The sequence below is a fragment of the Octopus bimaculoides genome, chromosome 12 (assembly GCF_046866305.1).
Source record: "Octopus bimaculoides isolate indiv1 chromosome 12, ASM4686630v1, whole genome shotgun sequence".
Classification (NCBI taxonomy): Eukaryota; Metazoa; Mollusca; class Cephalopoda; order Octopoda; family Octopodidae; genus Octopus; species Octopus bimaculoides.
In genome coordinates, this window is record NC_142939.1 from 37,344,455 (window position 1) to 37,365,729 (window position 21,275).

At 35.1% G+C, this 21,275-nt stretch overlaps 1 protein-coding gene across 14 annotated transcripts in view; it reads right to left on the minus strand.

Annotated features, from left to right (window-relative positions):
- Nucleotides 1–752: 752 nt before the first annotated feature.
- LOC106869551 (IQ domain-containing protein H) overlaps nucleotides 753–21,275 on the minus strand; it is a 637,089-nt gene continuing 616,566 nt past the window's right edge. For all 14 annotated transcript variants that reach the window (XM_089360920.1, XM_089360916.1, XM_052972131.2 and 11 more), the window contains 3 exons: nucleotides 18,808–18,869; nucleotides 4,805–4,913; nucleotides 753–1,146 (listed from right to left, as the gene is read on the minus strand). In XM_089360920.1, the coding sequence (XP_089217046.1) occupies nucleotides 1,066–1,146; nucleotides 4,805–4,913; nucleotides 18,808–18,869 (252 nt within the window). In that variant the 3' untranslated portion in view covers nucleotides 753–1,065. The remainder of the gene's footprint in view (nucleotides 1,147–4,804; nucleotides 4,914–18,807; nucleotides 18,870–21,275) is intronic.

Genomic DNA, 21,275 nt, shown 5'->3' on the forward strand with positions numbered 1-21,275 from the left:
GTATATAAACAATTTGGCTCCTTCCTTTTTTTTTTTTTTTCTGAGATCTGTTAAATGACAGAGACACTTTTGATGCAAACCCAATAAAATCTGAAAATTGATTATGACTGTTTGCTGTTTTTTTTTTTTTTTCAATCTGCAGAGAAATAGTTAAATTTGCCCTGTTTAAACATTTACTGCATTGGTTATATATATATATACATATAAGGGAAGAGTATCTGTATGCATGTATATATGTGTAAGTATCCATTTTTCAAATTGTATGTCAATACTTTGTACCTGAATATCTGAAATGTTGTATAGAGGCCTGAAAACCTGTCTTGAGCAATATGTCTTTCTATTTATTATATTGTCCAATATTTCCATCCTTGTGAAGGCACATGGCTCAGTGGTTATGAGTTCTATTCCTGGGCCAGGCTGTGCATTGTGTTCTTGAGCAAGACACTTTATTTTACCTTGCTCCAATTCACTCAAATCTAGAAATGAGTTGCAATGTCATTGGTGCCAAGTTGTTTTGGTAGTCTCCTTTCCCTTGGACAACATCAGTGGCATGGACAGGGGAGACTGGTATGCATGGGTGACTGCTTGTCTTCCACAAAACAAACTTGCCTGGACTTGTGCCTCAGAAGGGAATTTTGTAGGTGCAATCCTATGGTTACTCATGACAGAAGGGGGTCTTCACCCTTCTACCCAATCTTTCAAAAGGAGTAGACAATTACAAAATAGTTCATTAAAAGAAACATATACATACATGTATATAGATATTTTTTTTATTCTTAATATTTCAAAAGGTAACAAAATATTAGTAAGAAAATAAGGCACAATATTCCAAAATTCTTCTGGTGGCAATCTATCAATATTTTATATAAAGCCCCAATTTATATAACATACAAATTGTTTTGTATCTCTTTTCTTTTCTCTCTAGATACTGAAACTGAATCTAAAACAAACTTTTGCTTTTGTTTTTCTCTTTTGTTTTGTCATGTTGTTCTTTTCTGATGAGGTCTGTATCAGAAATATTCAATATTTAAGCATGATAGAATAATGTGCTTGTCTGATTAATTTTCATTTCTTTTTTGTTTTCTTATCCTCCTGCTCATTCAGCACAGTTATTCCAATAATTTCTTCAATGCTATTAATGGCCTCCTGGGAACATGAGGAATAGAAAATATCAAAATAAAATAAAGAGTAAAAACAATATTTTTTAAATAACAAAAACTTTTAATGAGAAATAAAGCAGTTAAAACAACAAATATTAACATTATCACACATAGTAACTATCATGCCACAAATATTATAAAAAATTTGTACTTGATAATTTCCATAGTTATTCAACTTGAATATTATCTAATTCAATATGCCAAGTTATCAAGGTTGTATAAAAGAAACACTGGTATTAGAATTGAAATGGAAGTCAACCATTTTAAGTCTGTAGCCTTTGCTTAAAGCAGCCCTGAAAAATTATCTGCTTTAAAATCAATTCAGTATAATGGAATTTCAATCTTTTTTTTTTAGATATGATATGCTTCCATCTCTGTCAGTTTAATACATTAAAATCAGATTTAAAGTTACAACAGTTGTATGTAGTATTATCCACTATATAAATTTGCCAGCACATATGGACTGTTAAAAATTTTAATATGATAATGACTATTTGAATAGCTATTCATAGCAGTGACCATCATTTGATAGTGTCTAAAAAAGATGGAATTTACATTCAGTGAGAGATAAAAATTAAATTAAAAAGAAAACAAAAACAAAGTTTAATCTTATGAATATTTGTTCCAAGAATAATTTTATGTCTGTTTACTTTGCTCTGAAAAATATTTTTATTTTATGGATTATTATTGGAATATTTTATTTCATGCTGAAATTATTTAAATTTAAAAACAAACATCTAACAATTGATTTCAATAAATATTATTTTGTTTGTAATTATTTTTTTAGTTTCCTTCTACACTATATTTTTCTGTCTACTTATAACTTTTATCAATATGCACTTGCTCATAATTTTTTCTATATTTTTTGCAAACAAAATCTTTCTTAACATACATTTAGAAGGAAAATAATATGAGGAAAGAAAAAGAAAAACGTTTTCCAAGAGAAATCAATGTTTAATAACAAAGATAATTCAAAAATACTAAAAAATATTGAAAATTTCATAATCAAAACTACTGAAACCAATACAAAACACAAGTAAATTCTGGGAAACAGAAATAAACTTGGAACATATTTTACAGTCACTATTTAATATCATTATATTAATAATGATGCATGAAATTACAGTTAAGAGGTGTCAGATTAATTGTGAAGATGTGATATTCATACCCTTCTAAAGAACAAAAACCAAGTTTCTAAACCTTGAATAATAGGTTAACACTTACCACATCAAGTCTAATGATGATGGTGATGGTGATGGTGATGGTGATGGTGATGATGAGGATAATGATGATGAGGATGATGATGATGATAATGATGATGATAAATAAATAAATAATGATGATGATAACAATGATAATAAAAATAATAATAGTTAGTAGATGATTTGAAGTGGGAAGTATGAAGGTTGTGGTCAATGAGGAGAGTAGATGTGATACCAATAATAATTGGCACACTTGGAAGTATCAACACTCAACTACCAATGTGGCTCAAAAACATTGGTACAAAGGTAAGGATAGAACATCTACAAAAGTCAGCACTGCTTGGAACTGCAAGAATTCTTCGCAGGGTTCTTGAAGTAAACAAGAGTCACCTCAGTCTGCTGGCTGTGGACAGCTGACACTTTCCATCATACCCAGCAAAATAATAAACTGCCCTGATGCAATACCAACCAGTGGCTCTCATGGCTTCCGATCTTAATTAATTGGATTGTTATCATTACATGTTTTTGTCTTGGTGTAAAACATGGGCTACAGCAAATATTCTGCTCAATACCACACATTTGCTTGTCAATTTCTTGACCTTAACCAGTTGAGTATGTCCCTTAGTGGCTAATAATATGTGCATCTCTAATCATGAACAGAAATAGTGGTGGAGCCATATGCTGAAAGTAATTCTTTGGGGTTTGAATAATTCCCCCCTGGAAACCTGGGTGTTTTGTTCATCATCCTAAAACAACTTCTATTCAGGGATCTTTTGCATTGGTTGAGCCACTCAGCCTGAAGAAAATTCTAACAGGAACCTACCTGCAAATTCATGTATTGTTTATCTTGATATGAGATCAGTATGTCGCGTGCATATGGTTGTAATGCATGTGACTGGTGTACCCATATCAAACAGGTAATAATGATGGGTATATTGGGCTTCATATATTCTAGGTAAGGGGGCTAATCAATTACATTGATCCCAGTACCCAACTAGTACTTATTTTATTGACCCTAAGGGATGAAAGGTAAAGTTGACCTCAGTAGCATTTGAACTCAGAACCTAAAGCCAGAAGAAATGCTAGTACAAAGCCAATAATCTGTAAAGGGATAGATGTAGTTAATTTCTTTTTTATATCATTAAGTGAAAGGTGGAGGGTAGTGCCCTTGACATTTGCAGGATAACCTAGTTCAGCACAGTTAATGTGATTGACATTCAAATTAAACTTCTCCATATTGTCACCAATGAGAGTGCCAGTGGAAATAAACTGCAGAGAATTGATTAGCAGCATATATATTGCAGGAATTGGCAAGTGAAGTAAAGTAGAGAAAGCAAGTGGTGACATATGTACATCAGTTGTCTTTGGGTGGAAGTAGTATGCAGTTTTCTTATTTTCAGAATCAGATACCCTCATAAAACGGTAAAAGAAATAGCAAAAGGAAACAACACAACTGTAATCAAATGACAGTATTGAGCTGTTGATGGAATCTTTGCAAATCAAATGAATTGTCATGTTAAGAAGTTTCCTAAGTTATTTAGCTGTGTAGCAGCACTACCCTAGGTGTATCAAACTTGAGTTTTGTAGAGTTTCAGCTTCACCAGTATTGAAGTATCTTTTAGTGCAACACAGGATACCTAGACTTTGGGATGCTGGTTTGGGAATGCTATAGATTATGAAGCCTAGCATTGATAAAATTTCTGAAATTTTAGTTGTATAATAGAGAAAGTATTACAAATATGTCTACTTACTATATTTACTGGCTGCATCCGAGTGTTATTGAATGGGATAAGCTGGCCCTATTCTGAATGGAAGATGACTACTAGATCTCTCTTTATAGAGTAAGTGCATAGTGTTGAGGAGTATACATAGATGTGACAAGAATATAATTAATGAACAGAAGAAACAATATGAGAGATGTAACAATTGAGTGTAGCAGAGTTGATGAAATGAATGACAGAGAGTATCCCACACTGCATTAGAACACTCTGAGAGGGAACCCTTGACCTGAGATAAGTGAGCAACTTTGATAGGATGCTTTCATGGTTGAAAGCTATATTGATGTCAAGACCAATAACATATTTAGCTGTGTAAGGGTTATAGATTTGCATACCAAGTGGGGTAAAATTAATCATACACTTAGCTGTCTAAGACAGATCAGAAGTGAAACACTAAATCTAATACATAAATAGATGAGAAGGAAGGAAGACAAAGTAAGCAGGTAGGTTAACAGAGAGAAAAGTAAAAAGTTGATAGATTTAAAACATATATAATCTCATTAATGTATGAATAATTTTGAGTTTCAAGTAAATTTCTTATTTATTTTAAATAAATAATTTATGTGTGATAATTTTAGTGTTTGTTCCTCATATTCATTATTTACATTCCTAAGATCTAACTAGCATGGAATGAAGTAAATGTAAATAAACAAATAGTACCAACCTTGAAATTAGTTTCTCCTTGCATGTTAGGGGATGATACTTCTTCATGTAGTGTGTTGAGGTTTCGAGCAAATGCAGCCAAACCATTGCGTAAGTCCTTACAAATGACCCTAAAAATATTTCCGGATTGTTAATCTTAAAATCTGCACAAGAAAATAATGCAACAAAGTTCTGCAAATGTAATTCTCTAAAGATAATATGCACAGATAACTTTATATTAATGTAGCAACAATAGTGCTGCCACTACCACCACCACTTTATATTAATATAGCAACAATAGTACTGCCACTACCACCACCACCACTTTATATCTATTTTTCTTCAATGCATGGATTTAACATGTCTTCCCTAGCATAGCGTCTGCCATTTAACTTTATCTAGTCCTTCATTGTCTTCACTGAGTTCACCCAACAAAGATCAACTTTACCACTTCTTTTTGTGTCTGTTCTCTTTACTCTTCCTCTTTTGCAGGTTCCTTACACCTGGATTGCTTGGCACCTCTTTACCCAACTGCTAACCTCCACACAATAAATATCCCCACCAGCAAACTCTTTCTACTACTTTCATAATTTGGCCCATCAGTTCGAACTTCTGTAGTTATTCCTTTCTAGAGTATTTCAGCTTTGCAGTTGATGACAATACTGTTATGTTAGTTATTTAGAATGAACCATCCAATTTAACTTGATTGACTATACAAGTGACTAGTAGAGATTACTTTCAGCATCTCAACTGCCTGATTGTCTGGCTGCTTTATTTCTCTTCATAATCTCTAACTTCAACTTCTTTCCTTGATGTATATATACTTGCTACCTGGTGCTGCTCTTTGCACTCACCAGTTTTCCTTTCTTTTGGGTTTGTGTTTTTCTTCTTTTATGGCTCAATCAACTATACCAGTACAGCAACATTTCATCTGTCAAAGTGAAACCTTACTACAATCACAGAAACTCACAGCTGTCATCTGTGAGCTGTATGAGGTTGGGCTGAAAAGTTCATATGAAGGAGTGATGTTACAGTTATGAAATCTTGCATACATTAATTTCAACTCTGTTTTTTTTAAGTGAATTGTTTCTTTCCAGCTAAACTTACATCTAGCTGTTCAAAGAACACTTCATTAGTGAGTAGTAGTGAATTCTCTTGAAAATGGAAAAAATTTGATTTCATGATGTTATCAAGTACCTACAGAAGAAGGGTTTATCCCCCCAATGACATTCATACTGACATGGCTGCTACGTTAGGGGATGACACTTCTGCTTTATCAACAGTGCAAAAATAGGCAACTGAATTTAGGAAAGGAAGGGAAAGTCTTAAAGATAAACCACCATATGAATGTCCTGCAACTACCACCATTGAGGAAAGCATAGATCATTGCATATCCCATGAGAGAGTTGAAAATACTCTGCATAATAAACTTGGCATTAGGAAGGCTTCATATTTGGACACCTGATCAGAAGCACATCAGGCTGATCACATCATGGGAAAAATCTGACATTGTTTCAGGCAGATCTGGATGGTTTCTTTGTATGTTTCCTAACCCACGATGAGTGTTGGGTTCATCACTTTGACCCAGAGACAAAGTGACAATCCACGCAGTGGAAACACCCCTCTTCACCTACTCCAAAGAACTACTAAAAAGAAGGCCAAGGTCATTTCAAGCAGGGAAAGTGATGGCCTCAAGTTTTGGGGATGCATTGTGTTTATTGACTTTCTTCAAAAGGGCCACACCATCAATGAAGAGTACTATACAAACTTTCTGAGGCAGTTGCAAAAGGCTATCAAGACAAAACACCAAGGAAACAGGTCTTGTTTCATTAGGACAATGCTCCAGTACACAAGTCCTTGGTTTCAATAGCTGCTGTACTGGTGATCACCCTCCCTATTCTCCTTGTTTGGCCCCATCTGACTATCACCTCTTCCTCAGCAGGAAAAACCAGTACCACAGTGATGATGACATCCTATTTTCTGTTAATGACTGTTTTAACCAACAGGAGTATCAAAAATAGCATGATTTGTGTTTGTATCCAAAGTTTGTCCTCATTAGATGTTTCATTGCCAATGATTAACACTTGCCATCTTGTATGCTTTTATTGTAGATCATACAGTGCAGTATGCTGTATTGAATGTTAAATAAAAACTATCATAATATCACACCTGTCTTTTGTATATTGTCTTACATCAATTTATTTGACATTCAAAGGGGAGCAATTTCTTTGACCAGAATGCTTTGATTCTTCTGATTCTCTTGATGCTGCAAAGAACTAGAACCACTGGCACTAAACTTTCAACAATTTCTTATCCACCATTGAAGATCAAAATCCTGATAAACTCCACTTGCTGACCAATTTTGTGGCTTCACCAGTATACAAATATATTGCAGAATGTCCTTATTATGAAACTGCTATTGAAACTCTTGAAAACTTGTATGTTAAACCAAGAAATGAGATATTTGCTAGGCATATTCTCACTACTACAAAACAAGAACTGGGTCAAACCTTATACCAGATTTTACAAAAGCTTAAAGGACTTTCCAAAGAATGCAACTTTAAAGTTGTTATTGCAGAAAAGAATTGTGAAGATGCCATTCAAGATGCATTCATCAGTGGTCTAAGCTCAAATCATATCAGACAGATTGTTGAAAAATAAAATTCTTGAACTTCAAAGGGCTTTTGACCTGGCTCGATCTCTTGAAATGGCTTACACAACCCAAACTCCCCATGGTGGTATCTCTTTGACCAAGAATACTGAATCTGAAGATATGTCATCTACAACAGCAGCAGTGAACTCCTTAAAATGTTTTGTTTGTTTTTTGTAGTTACTTTCCCCATCCTAGGTCAAAATGTCCTGCACTGAATGCCACCTGCAAAAGATGTGGTAAAAAGGGACATTTCTTAAAGGTTTGCTAATTTAAGCCTAATTCTATGTGGTCTGAATTTGTATCTGCCACAGATCTTCAATTGAGTACAGTTATTACTGCAGCTGCACCTACTAGCCTGTCTAAAGCTATCATCAATATTTCCATCAACAATACTTCTATCAAAGCTCTTGCTGACACTGGAAGTTCTGATAGCTACATCTGCTCTGATCTTGCCAAATCCCTGGAACTAAACACTTATCCTTTAGAGACAAAGATTTCCATGGCTTCCCTAAAACTTTCAAGTGTAACAAAAGGAAATTGTTTTGTGCAGCTCTGATGCCAAGGTCAAGTGTATGACAATGTAAAACTTCCCTTGTTACCCGGACTATGATCAGATGTTATACTGGGACATGATTTCTTGAACCAGCATGAAGGACTTCAGATTTCTTTCAAAGAAGAAAAGCCTATTTTTTCTGTGTGTGGAATAGCAGCAGCAAAGGTTGAAGCACCATCCTTATTTCACAACCTGGCCCTGGGTTGCAAACCAATTGCAACAGTCTTGTTGTTTTTCAAAGCCTGATGAACAGTTCATTGACTCTGAAATACAAAAACTGTTATGTGATGACATCATTGAGCTTTCAAACTTACCCTGGACACAAAAAAAAGGCTCATAGTTAATTACAGTCAGACCATTAACCACTTCACTCAGCTCAATGCTTATCCATTACCAAGAATCGATGAAATGGTTGAGAGCATATCAATGTATGAAATATACAGTACATTAGATCTCCACAGTGCCTATCATCAGATACCAATTAAGGAAGAAGAGTGACATTTTACAGCTTTTGAAGCCAAAGAGAACTTGTACCATTTTAAGCATATTCCTTTTAGGATCCCCAATGGAGTTGCCTGTTTTCAACGCATCATAAACAATACGAATAGAGACAAGAAGATCAAGAATACTTTTGCATAATTGGATAATATTACCATCTGTGGAAAGAATCAAGAAGACCATGACAAAAATTTTGTGCACTTCCTTGACTGTGCTAAGTATCACATAACCTTCTATGAAAAGAAGACCATTATTAGTGCAAAGGAAATCAAGTTACTTGGGTTTCGAGTATCAAAAGGAAACATCAAATTTGATCCTCAATGACTGCAACAGTTCAAAGAACTTGCTGATCCACATGATTCCAAATCTCAAAAAAGAGTCATTGGCATGTTCTCTTACTACTCATCATGGATTTTGCATTTTTCTGATAAAATTCATCCTCTGATAAGAAATAAAACATTCCCCTTACCAGTAAAAGTGAAAAATGCCTTTGAGTATCTGAAAGCAGAAATTGCAAAAACAATTGTTATGACTATTCACTTGACTCTGCCCCAAGTGGTTGAGACAGATGCCTCAGACATAGCAATCACAGCAACTCTTAATCAATGTGGAAAACCCGTTGCCTTCTCCTCAAGATCACTGAATCCAAGTGAAAGGAATCACTCATCGTAGAAGCTCTTCAAAGGTGGAAGCATTATCTTATTGGCAAGCATTTAAAATTAATCACAGACTAAAAGAGTATTACTTTCATGCCCAGACAAGCAAATTCAAGCATGTCAAAATACAGCACTGGCATATTGAACTGTCTTGCTACAGTTACGATGTTGTCTACAGGCTTGGAACTGAAAATCTCGCAGCTGATGCGCTATCTCATGCTTCCTGCTCTGCTTCCACCTCGGGTAGTTCTGATAGACTTAAAGAAATCCATTCCTCACTTTGTCATCCAGGAATGTTTCACTATGTTAAATCTAAAAACTTACCCTTTCCCATCGAAGAAGTGAAGCAAATGACTGTAAATTGATTTATTTGTTTCCATGTCTTCATTCTAAAGATTGTCTTGCATCTTTCTGTCCATCTTGTGTTTACTCTGATATCACAAATCCATAGTCAATGTTGAGTTGTACATTCTTCACCAAGAAAATATTTAGAATTTGTACAATCATCATCATTATTTTTTTAACATCTGTTTTCTATGTTATCATAGATTAGTCACTCTGACAGGATCTGATGGATCTGAGGACTGTCATGTTCCAATGCCTGGATGGTCTTCCTAATGACAACCACTTTGGAGAGTACTGGGTGGTTTTCTGTGGTACTAGTACTAGTGAGGCCACCATGTAGCTCACCTTGCATAAAGCTGCCTCCTTTTCAGCTGAGTAGAAAGGAAGGCAGCTTATGCTAGGTGATGAAAAGTATGAAGGAAGAGGCTGAAACTGGTTCCTTACTATAGAGGGTATGCATTATACAAGGTTCTGGAAAGTGAGATAAAGATAGTGGTGATGGGGTGTCAGAGTAGGAGCTGGGGACAGAAGAATAGGAAGGATGACTGGGTAGAGGTTACAAGAGAGAATGGAAAGAGCTAAAGAGGGTTAGAGATGGGATAAAGGATGCAAATATACTGTATGATGAGGGTGGGGCAGTTGATGACAAATATAAGATATATGGAAAGTAAAAAAGAGCAGATGGTGATTAGAGATTGGGTAATGTAGTGGAATAAATATAGTGAACGATGGAGGGATGATCAATAATACATATGAGCTGGAGGAAGGTCAGAAACATTAGATGCTGACTGGTAGTACAAAAGAGAGGAGAAGTAATATTACAATAGAGTTGCATGAAACTGCAATGCAGCAAGAGTGTGAGTGGAGAGAAAGATGTTGTGTGTGGGGTGAATAAGGCAAGTCAACAGGAAATGGTTTGGGGAAGACTGCAAAGAGTATGAGAGCTGAACAATAATAGGAGCAGGTCAATAGCAAGTGATTCACTGGAGAGGTGGGAGAGATAATTTGGAGAGGGACAATGTTAAGAATGAGATTATGAGAAAGATAGCTAGTAACATGGAAAAAATGATAAAATATATAGTTCTGCCCACATTTAATTACAGAAACAGAATAATGCAGTTAGGTAAGTAAGGGAGAAGTTAGTGACAAAAAAAAAAAATGAAGGTGTGGGGTATATGCTTTCAGAACTTCAGTTTTATTGAGAGGAGCACAGTTTTTTTAAGCATCATGTATTACTTGTCTACCTTAGGATTTTAAGTCTTAAGATCAGCCCTCACTACTTCATCTTATATTTCCCTGTGTCTCCTCTTCCACAACTTCTATCCAATTGACGCTTCCTCATACAACTGATCTCAACACACATCACATGACCATACCAGCACAGTCTTCTTTTATTCATGTACACTGACATTGCACATGCTAGCTGATTTTCTATCTTGTCTACACATGTCCTGTGCATTCAGAGTTCAATTCTCACAACCATGGACATTGTTGTTGATACACAAGAATCATACAGTCTGTCTTCCATTCTGAGAGTGAAACCTTTTTCTTTTGTCCCCAACAGTGGTATATACAAGGTGTGGACAATATTCGTTCATATGATGACTGTTTCAAAAAAAAATAAAACAGTGCTTTTACTTTTTTACATATATTCATCAAATTTGGGTCAGTTTGTCACCATGACACGCACTGTAGATCTCACTCAAATGAATCTGCTTTTGGCCTCAATGAACCCAACCAGACTACCTCAGACCTGGCCACAAACTTTCATCACTATCATATGTTTTAAGCCTCTGAAGGCCCTGGTAATCCTGGCCCTCAGTTCAACCTTCAAGTTGCTGCTAGAGTTGTTGTTCTCTCATTTCACTACACTCCACACAAGGAAGTCAAGTGGGTTGCAGGCAAATGTCAGGTGCTATGTGATCAAAGAAATTCTCTAACAGCCAGGTTTGAGTCTTCCAGCTGATCACAGAGTCTTGCTGCCACTTGTACGGTCTCCCTGCAGCTACCCAGTCAATCCAGAACTTCACCACCTTGCTCAGAACATGGATATAACTGTCGGTGTTCAGCCCAAGGGTCTCAGGGAAGAAGTGAGGTGGTGTGACATCACCTTCATTGCTGATGACACTAAAGACCAAGATTGTTGCTGGAAATTTCATGTGCATAATTTTGGACATGTCCTTGGGTGAGACAGCAAACCACCTCTTGTTCTGGGAGATGATCTGGTTTTGGCAGAAATTCTTCTCACCAAAGAAGAACTGCAGAATGACTGGCTCTAACAAGTGTTTGAACTTGTTGATCATCTTCTTGTTGTGCTTGAGTCGTTTTCACTACACTGCCTTAGACAAAAATTGTCCCTTCATTATCTTGTATGAAAATACCATCATGTTTTTCATCCACACGCCTTTCTTCTGTGCAATGGCAAGTATCAACTTGCTGAGACCATTGTTGATGATCTCCTGGATTTCAGGGACGAATTCCCATGTTCTGATGGTGTCAGATTGTCGACCATGAGTTTTCCTCTCTGTTGTTGCCTAATAGTTGAATCTTGAATCTTCCAGCTCCTTTCTGACTTTTTCCACCATCCTTCTGCTGATATTGAGGAAACCTGAAATCTTCTTTGTCCTTCAGGCACATATTCCAAAGAGAAGTCCATGCCTCTTCCACAAATTGGAGTGTTCAAAAGTTTCCAAAATTTTCAATTATTATGCAAAAAAATAAAGTAAAAATAGTTATTGTTTTTAAGAAAAAAAAGGCCAACAATGAAAGTAAAAAAAAAATATGTGCAAAATAAGTAGTTGAAAATTGCAAACAAATACCATCCACACCCTGTAATAGCTGTACATGCATATATTATATATATATATATATATATATATATATATATATATATATATATATATATAATAGATCGCTGACCACTACGTTTATATTTTTTTCTCCTTGTTTTTCTGCTTATTTCTTTCTGTGTTCCTTTCACTTGACGAGCGTAGCTCGAAACGTTAAAGACTTTTTCTATTCCCGAGCGTTAAACTAATACATCCTTTTGTTGTTTACACCACCTGTCCTCGTCTGTTGTAGTTTTTTTCGTAAATTCTCCCATATATATATATATATATATATATATATATATACATGTACTGGGTCATCCCATAAATAATGCGGAATTTTCAACTGTATTAACTAAAAGTTGGAGGGGGACGGGATCAACTATCTGCATTGACTTACTATAAAAGCAGGTAGTAATTTTACCTTGTACTTATTCTTAGTACAAATTTTGAAGAGTGCAGTTCGATTTTAACAGTTATTTATTCAAAGCTATAATGGAAGAGACAAAGGAGCATATTCAGCATATTTTGCTTTATGAATTCAATAAAGGCAAAGATGCAGTGAGAAATGGGAAGAATATTAATGCAGTTTATGAGGATTGGAAAATAAGTATAAGTCAGTGTCAATGGTGGTTCCAAAAATTCCAAGCCAGAAACTACAGCCTAGAAGATGAGCCTTGTCCTGGAAAAACTGTAGAGCTCAATGAGGACATCTTGCAAATCCTGGTGGAACAAAATTGCATCATAACTATTGAAGAATTAGCAGAGAAGCTTGGATTTGTTCATCCAACCATTCATTTACACCTGCATGCCATCAGAAAAGTCAGCAAATTGGGTCAATGGGTTCCTCAAACTTTCCAAGTCTAATCACATGCAGAGAGTGAATGTGTGCTCTTCTTTGTTGTCACATCTCAGGATTGAACTTTTATTTGACCAAATAGTGACTGGTGACAAGAAATGGCTTCTCTATAAAAATGTCAAGCACCAAAGACAGTGAGTAGGGAAAAGACAAACACTGGCACTCCAGGGTAAAGAAGGTCTTCACCTGCATAAGGTGTTGTTATCTGTTTGGTGGAATATGAAAGGTTTAGTCTACTTTGAACTTTTAAATCAAAAACTTTTAAATATCTAACTATACCTATGGTTGCTGGAAAATTGATTGCCTCATAGGAGTAAGAATCTTCTACCTATATTTGTCCAAACATTTAGGGAGAAGTGCAGGTTGAACCATAAAATATTGTGAGACCTATTCTTATGACTAGATAGTTGAGGAGGTAGAGGATTATAAAATATTTCATCAGTAAAGCTGCTATCCTGTAAACATTTATTATGATAGGGGATGATTCTTCAAATATTTCTGTAGATGAAGAAATACATGCAATTCTACTGCTAATGTTAGGAATTAAATTCTTAAATATTTAAGTCTTAAAGAACTAAAGGTGGAAAGGAATCCATAGAGTCCCAATAGTGAGTGACAGCCAAAGCATTACCTTGGTATATACCAATGCCATGGTTAGGTAAATTTGAAATATGTATAGTCCAACCAAATTGCATATATCCATGTTATCACACAAACCCACTGGCACATTGAATTTGTCAAAAGTATTGTTTTTTGGTTCAAATAAATCCATCACTAGATAGGACTGTTTTACATACTTACATAATGAGGTTTATTTCTTACTCAACAATGATTTACAAATTGACATGCAAATACCAATCCATTGCACAATGGGGAACCAGAAATCTACAATATCAGACTGTGAGAATTTTATCTTACTTTTAGTGTGGATGGTTTTGAACCAAGATATCACTGAGAAGCAATTGCAAATCTTTTCTGTTCGGCTTCATTTTTTGAAATTAAGTAAAAAAAATTTTAATTTTTAAATTTGGTATTTTGATGTAATTTTTCATGCTGAATCTGGTGTTGTTATTCACTTACTCCAGGAAAGTTTTCGAAAAATATTACAGAGGTTTAAAGTTTGGTAATTTTTACCCAATCGGAAAACAGGATTTGGAAGGTGGCATTTTTTGTGTGTGATGACAGCATTACAACAACAAAACATTCACTGATGGAAGTTTTAAAAAGTTTTAATGAATAAAGTCATGTGAAATGTTGGAACAGGCACGTAATGCGAAAAATTACCAAAAAAAAAAAAGACACTAAATCTTAAATTACAAAGCAAACAAACTAAACATTTAATCACAAATACAAAAATAAAGCAAACTATAGCTCACTTCATGTAACAATCAAATTGCTGGAAAGGCAGTCAAATCTTCTACCAAAGAACACCCTAATGTCATAAAATAAGGAAGGACCTACTAGATTATAGTAGTCTTAGGTAACTCTAAAACTGTGGGGTGTTCAGCATTGGAATGCTCCTTTTGATCATAGGTCTACCCAATCAATTGCATCCTCAGTTTTCAATTTCTCCATCATATATGAAAGATTACACAAGTTGGCAACAGACAGATAAGCAGACTACACAACAGCTTGACTTGTTACTATGGAAACAGGCACCAATATGTCTGTGGCTTTCCATTTGCTAAAATTACCCAAAATTTACAAACTTTAAAAGCTATTAATTTTTTATTTATCAATTTAAGGCAAAAATGATAGACAAGAAAACTTGAGATTAAAAAGGATGAGTTTAAGCATATCATATGTATGGAAGATTCCAACTTAGTCTATCCATTAAAAATTAGGCTAAGCCTAATTCAATGTTGTCTGTTAAGATGTTCTAGAGTGAATTATGTGCATTACTAATCCAGGATTTGAGTGGGGCTGCTATACAAAAGTTAGTGGGATTACAGGTATTCCTCCAACTGAGTGTGTAAGAAGTGGTATAACATACACTTCATATTACTGGATCTGGTAATGTTACTAGGCTTACACAATGCAGGCATGTGTGAGAGACCCAGAGACTGGGTTCCATATTGACAGGTAGAAATCTGTGAGAATTCTATCTTACTTTTAGTGTAGATGGTTTTGAACCAAGATATCACTGAGAAGCAATTGCAAATCTTTTCTGTTTGGCTTCACTTTTAGAAATGAAGTAAAAAAAATTTTAATTTTCAAATTTGGTAATTTGAAGTTGAAATTTATACAGTGTCACGTGACAACTAGCATGTTGTGTTTGTGGTGGATAAGGAAGCCTACCAGCGAGTATTTAAAGGGAAATTTGGCAGGATGGTCAGTCACCCACTGACACTTGTTGACACGGCATCGAAGAAGCCAGGGAAGAGAAGAAAAAAGGAGAAAGAAGAAATGCACTGAACACCAGAGCTAAAGACGCCTCCAAAAGGATGGTGGGGAACAACATGTCAAAAATGGTAGAGGAGTAGGGGATGAAACCAGAGGTGGTTCCTCCTGATGATGTCTTTAGCCACTAGATCCTATAAAGGAGCTGTTGGGGTAGCAAACTACGAAACATGGTTGAAATTCTTAAATATGTAAATATGGTCAGTTGGAGTGGGGTAATCATTAGTATCAAGTGAAGAAGAGTGACAATTATCCCAAATGGGAATATATTTAATTTTATTCTTATAGTTGGCTTGACCAAATGTGTCCTTATACAAGTCATTGTTTGCTGATAGGATAGAGATCCTATAGGATACGCTATCAACTATAGATCTAAGGACAGAAAGAGAAGGTTTGGAAAGAAAGATAACATAATTCTCACTCGGTTTGTGGTAGGGGTGGAATTGAGTTGTATTATAGTACCAATGTGACATCTAAGGGGTCAGCAATTTTAAGGTTATTACTAAAAGAGACATGTAGGCCCATGCTTTTGAAGAAATATCTAATTCTCTTTCTATTCTCTTTCTCAAGCTCAATATTACTAAAACCCTGAACTGAGAACAGAGGGTCATCCTTATAAAGATCCCTACAGAGTAGAGGGAAATTATTATGGGGAAAATGTAACAAATATATCCCCATGAGGTCAGTCATCTGGATAAAGCCACTGAACCCGATAACGATACAAAAGTTACTTGGAGTGTCTTTACAAGCTCAAAGTTTCCCATCAAATTTAATAACAGTGCAATGATCAGTGAAGATAGTATCGATTTCCTTCCTGATGAGATCAGAGTATTTTTAGAGCATAGATAAATGCTTTGTTAAGTAAGGGAGTTGAAACACTAGAATAGTAATTATTAATATCCACTTCGATAAATTTGTATTCACCTTCAAACCAATAAATAACATCACAGTATTTACCCACAAGTCAAGTTTAAGTTTAGCACTGAGATGTGCACTTACTAACTAACTTTCCGAAATAGATTCCTACCTCTCAGGGTTGAAAAGCTATATGCCTTCAGCTTTAGACTCTAACAAGTCATCCATGGGACTAAGCTCTTTATGGATGTAAAGCCATTGGAAACTCTATGACCAGACACATAATTAACTCCATATAAAAACATTACATGCTTCAGAGTGTGCTTCTTTTTCTTATATATGATACACTGATGGTATACATATATATATATATATATATATATATATATATATATATATATACTGGTGATATCATCAAATTTTGAATCTATCCACAGATGATATGAACAGTAGTGACATCTAACTTCAAATCTCAGTGTTTGAATATTTCATTTATATATATATATATATATATATATATATATATATACTAGCAAATACACCCATCCTTTGGATGGTTTAAATTGCTTTGGTGGGGTTTTTTTCACCAAATAATTGAACTACCAAGAAGGTTAATGAGTAGCAGAGCAATCTGTTTCTGATAAACCTAGGAATGGAAAACCAAATTGAAGGCTGGTTATTGTGGAGGTCATTGCACTTTAATGATCATGGAACCTATAAGTTTGCAAGCGATGCAAAGTAGAGCTACTGAAGTGTTTTGGGAGTAGATTACGGATAATGACTACAAAATATAGTTATTTTTCCTGAACAATGAGTGGCATATTCATCAGCAAGATCACAGTTGAGCACTTTTGATGCCCATTAACTACTTGATGGCTTCCAATAGCCATGGGCAAAAAAAGTTTAGGAAAATGGGTTTTAGTGTACCAAGTGTTAATTGATTTTATTATAAGCTAACAAAAGCCCCTTTATTCTGTCTTCCCACATAGCCTGGGCATAAACTAACAGTGACTGCCACATAAAGTTAAATTTGTATGGAACTTCTGAAAGATATGTATAGCTTTTGCTAGTGGAAGTAAAACTCTTATTTAAAGGTTGATTTTTTTGGATGAATCATATGTGAATGTTTAAAAAAAGCAAGAATGGCAATGCTAAAATGTTTTTGAAACAATGGACAACAGTCGAAATATTATAATAGATGAGTAAATAAACATCCTTAAAGTGAAACAACGCATCGGCAGGTAAACAAAGGTATCAACAAATAGAAGAGAAGGAAGGGAAAATCACCTTTCAAGTAATTCAGAATAGGTAAAGGTAAGCTTGCCAAAGTTTAATGCAGTTTAAATATGGAGATTAAGATTGTTTGTTATTGGATATTCATCACGTACAATGTTTCTAGTCAATTTAATCACCATTGCTGGTGGATAGTCAAAATAAATGTGGAGACTGAGAGTTGGAAAGGGAGAAAATAAATTGCCATGTGAAATAAGAATACGATAGCTTTAAATTGTTAAATACCAAAGTAAAGTGAAAAAAATATGGAATTTTGTTTTTTCATAAAAAAGAAGGTAGAATCAAAAACCTTTTCACAAATATTTGGTAGGGCAAGGCTGGTATTTATCAGCTTGAGAACAATTGCTATAAACTAAGAAGACCAGTGTGCCACAGTCTTAGTTTTATTTACTAATCTGTAGTTTTAAATTGAATTTCTGGATAATCCTGTGCCAATCGTATACTAGAATTATTTCTATTCCTCTCACACTTTTTGTCTGTTTTTCTCTCTGTCTTTCTAGAAGAAATCAGCTCTAGTCAAATTTAGCAAGGCTTCTGCCAGATCTAAAAATGCCTAAGACATGCCATATGTCATGATAGCCCTACTGCAACTCCATCAAAGAGTAGAAAGCCTTAGACAAGACCAAGGCAAGTTTTAATAAATATTCCTGGATGGTGGAGTGGAAACTAAATATCTTATAGTAATTAATGTGAACCAGTTACATTCTAGATTCAAATAATACGGAAGCTGGCTTTACTTTTCCAATTTCTGTAGCCAGTAAAATAAGTACTAAACATTTACTGAGTTCAGTTCAATTGATGTAACAATCCTTTAAAAACATGTGGTCTTATATCACAGTGAGAAATCAACAATGGTTACAAATTATCTCAAATTTTATATGATAAAGCAGACCGGAGAAAAAGAGAAATTGTCAGGTTTCAAAGAACATCAACAATATAACAGAGGTGAAATAACCTCAATCAGAAACCAAAACTAGACAACAGACTCAGCTTTGCTGCTAATTATCACTTTTGTGCTTTCTAAATCTAAATCAACTGCAAAGATGGGAAAAGAAATATATAAATACATATATATATATACTTACAACATTCCAATATAATTTCGTGCAGCATAATCAATGAGTGTGAATAGTGTACCCTGTTTTTCCTAAAAGAAAGGATCAAGTTTAAATATAACACTAAGTCAAAAAACAGTCAAAAAGTGGGAAATGAAACAACAGAGAAAGAATGCAGTATGATGAATAAGGTGTTAGTTTAATATCAGAATGAAAAGAAACAATATCCTTGATGTTAACTCCTCATTATGAGATAAAAGGAGGCATAGATGAAAAAATATGAGAAGGCAGGAGAGAGGGGAGTAGTGGCAGCAGCAGCAGCAGCAGTAGTAGTAGTAGTAGTAGTAGTAGTAGTAGTAGTAGTAGTAGTAGTTTAGGAAAATGAAGGATGACAACTAAAATGGTTTGAAACCCTGGAAATAACTTTCCAAATGAAGTGATGTAAAAAAAAAAGTATGGCTAAGTGTGTAAGTCAAGTGCTTATGTATGTGTAAGGAGGTTGTGCATATATGCAATGTGAGAATAAACAAAGCATGTGACAAGGTATGCATGCATGCATGCATACATACATACATACATACATACATACATACATACATACATAGAATATATACAGCATGTTTAAACCTCTTTCTCCAAGACCGTTGTGAAAGTAATAACATCATCCCAGCAGAACAAGCAGCTGGGAAGAAGGGAGTCTGGGGATGTACTGAGTAATTGTTCATAAATAAAACTGTAATGTCAAAGGTATGGGAGCATAAGAGGAATCTAGTTTCAATGTGGTTGGACTACAAGAAAGCTTTTGACTCTGTCCCCCATTCATGTGTGCTAGAAGCCCTTCAACTTGCTAAAATTCCTGAGCATAGTCAAAGCCACAGCTGACCTGACTTCATCGTGGGCCACCATCTTGAAATTAAACACAAGGTATGACTGTTTTATCATCGATAAAATGCAGTATCGCAGAGGCATATTCCAAGGAGACAGCCTCTCTGTGATGTTGCTAGTATTTTCTGTAAACCCCTTGTCATTCATGTTAGGCAACTCTGAAGAACATCTCACTGGTTCACTGTTTCTCTGTGGATGACTTGAAACTGTATGCCAAGAATATGCATGAGATAAAAAAGAGTGTTGACCGGGTTACAACATTCTCAAAGGATATAGGGTTATAGTTTGGCCAGGATAAATGTTGCTATATGGTAGTGAAAAGAGGGAAAACTACTATAAACCAGACTAGCAACATCATCAGTGACTTAACTGTTTCCTCTATATCTGATGAGGAATGTTACAGGTATCTAGGAGTGGGTGAAAGCATATCTTACAATGGCACCTGTAACAAAAAAACATGTCACTAAAGAATATTACTGCTGAATAAAGAAAATATTTTTTTTATGGGCTTTGGAAATCTCTGCATTCAATAAAACATTGCCCACAATATGTTTGCAGTGCCAGTACTCATACCAACATTTGGGCTACTTTAATGGATGCTTGATGAGATCTGAGCTATTGATGTGGAAACCTGGAAGATACTGACCAACACAAATAATTTTCACATCAATAATGACGCAGACTGCCTCTACCTAAAATAAAAACAAGGGGGCAGGGGCTTAACACCGATCCAGACTGCCTTTGAATGTTGTATCATATCCCTTTGGCAACATCTTTTAACCACCAAATGTCAAAGTGCATCCCTTGACCAAGTTTGCATGCATGTAGCTGATTCATAAGACTTGAAAAGCAGCTCCTTGAGCAGCATTCACCTTGTCTGATAAACTTAAATACATTCCCAAAGAAGTCGCACAACTCTACTGTAATGTATCATCAGATGAAAGGATGAGCATATATCAGTAGAAGACCATGCATGGAGATGTTATTAGAAATAAGAACCAGTCATAATAAAAAAAGAATACTGTGTCTCAATAAAAACCTGAATAAAATGTAAACATAATAGACCTGACAGAGTCATTTTGAACAGAGAAGAGAAGCTGTGTACAGTTGTAGAAATCAGTTTCCCAACAGACGTTGATATAAAATTAAAGATCAGCAAAAAAGAAAATACCTACTCTGAACTACTGGAAAATTATCCAGATTGCAAGTTCAGGTTTATACCTGTAATTATTGGGGCACTGGGATATGTAACTATGATGATGATGATGATGAGAAGAAGAAGAAGAAGAAGAAGAAGAAGAAGAAGAAGAAGAAGAAGAAGAAGAAGAAGAAGAAGAAGAAGAAGAAGAAGAAGAAGAATGGAACAATCCTTCCACATGACAAGTGGTATGTGTTAGTTGTTACAAATACTGTGACGTTGAGAAGTTAGGTAAGTTGGTCATAGATACTCATGTCTTTACTTGTCTAACTAACTATACTGCTATACTGGAGTGGGCGTTATAACAGTCTGACACTGGATTACAACAGTGGTGATGAGGAATTAACAAACTCACAAGGAATTAACAAATGCACAAGGATTAAACAAACTCACAAGGTGTTATGAAACTCACAAA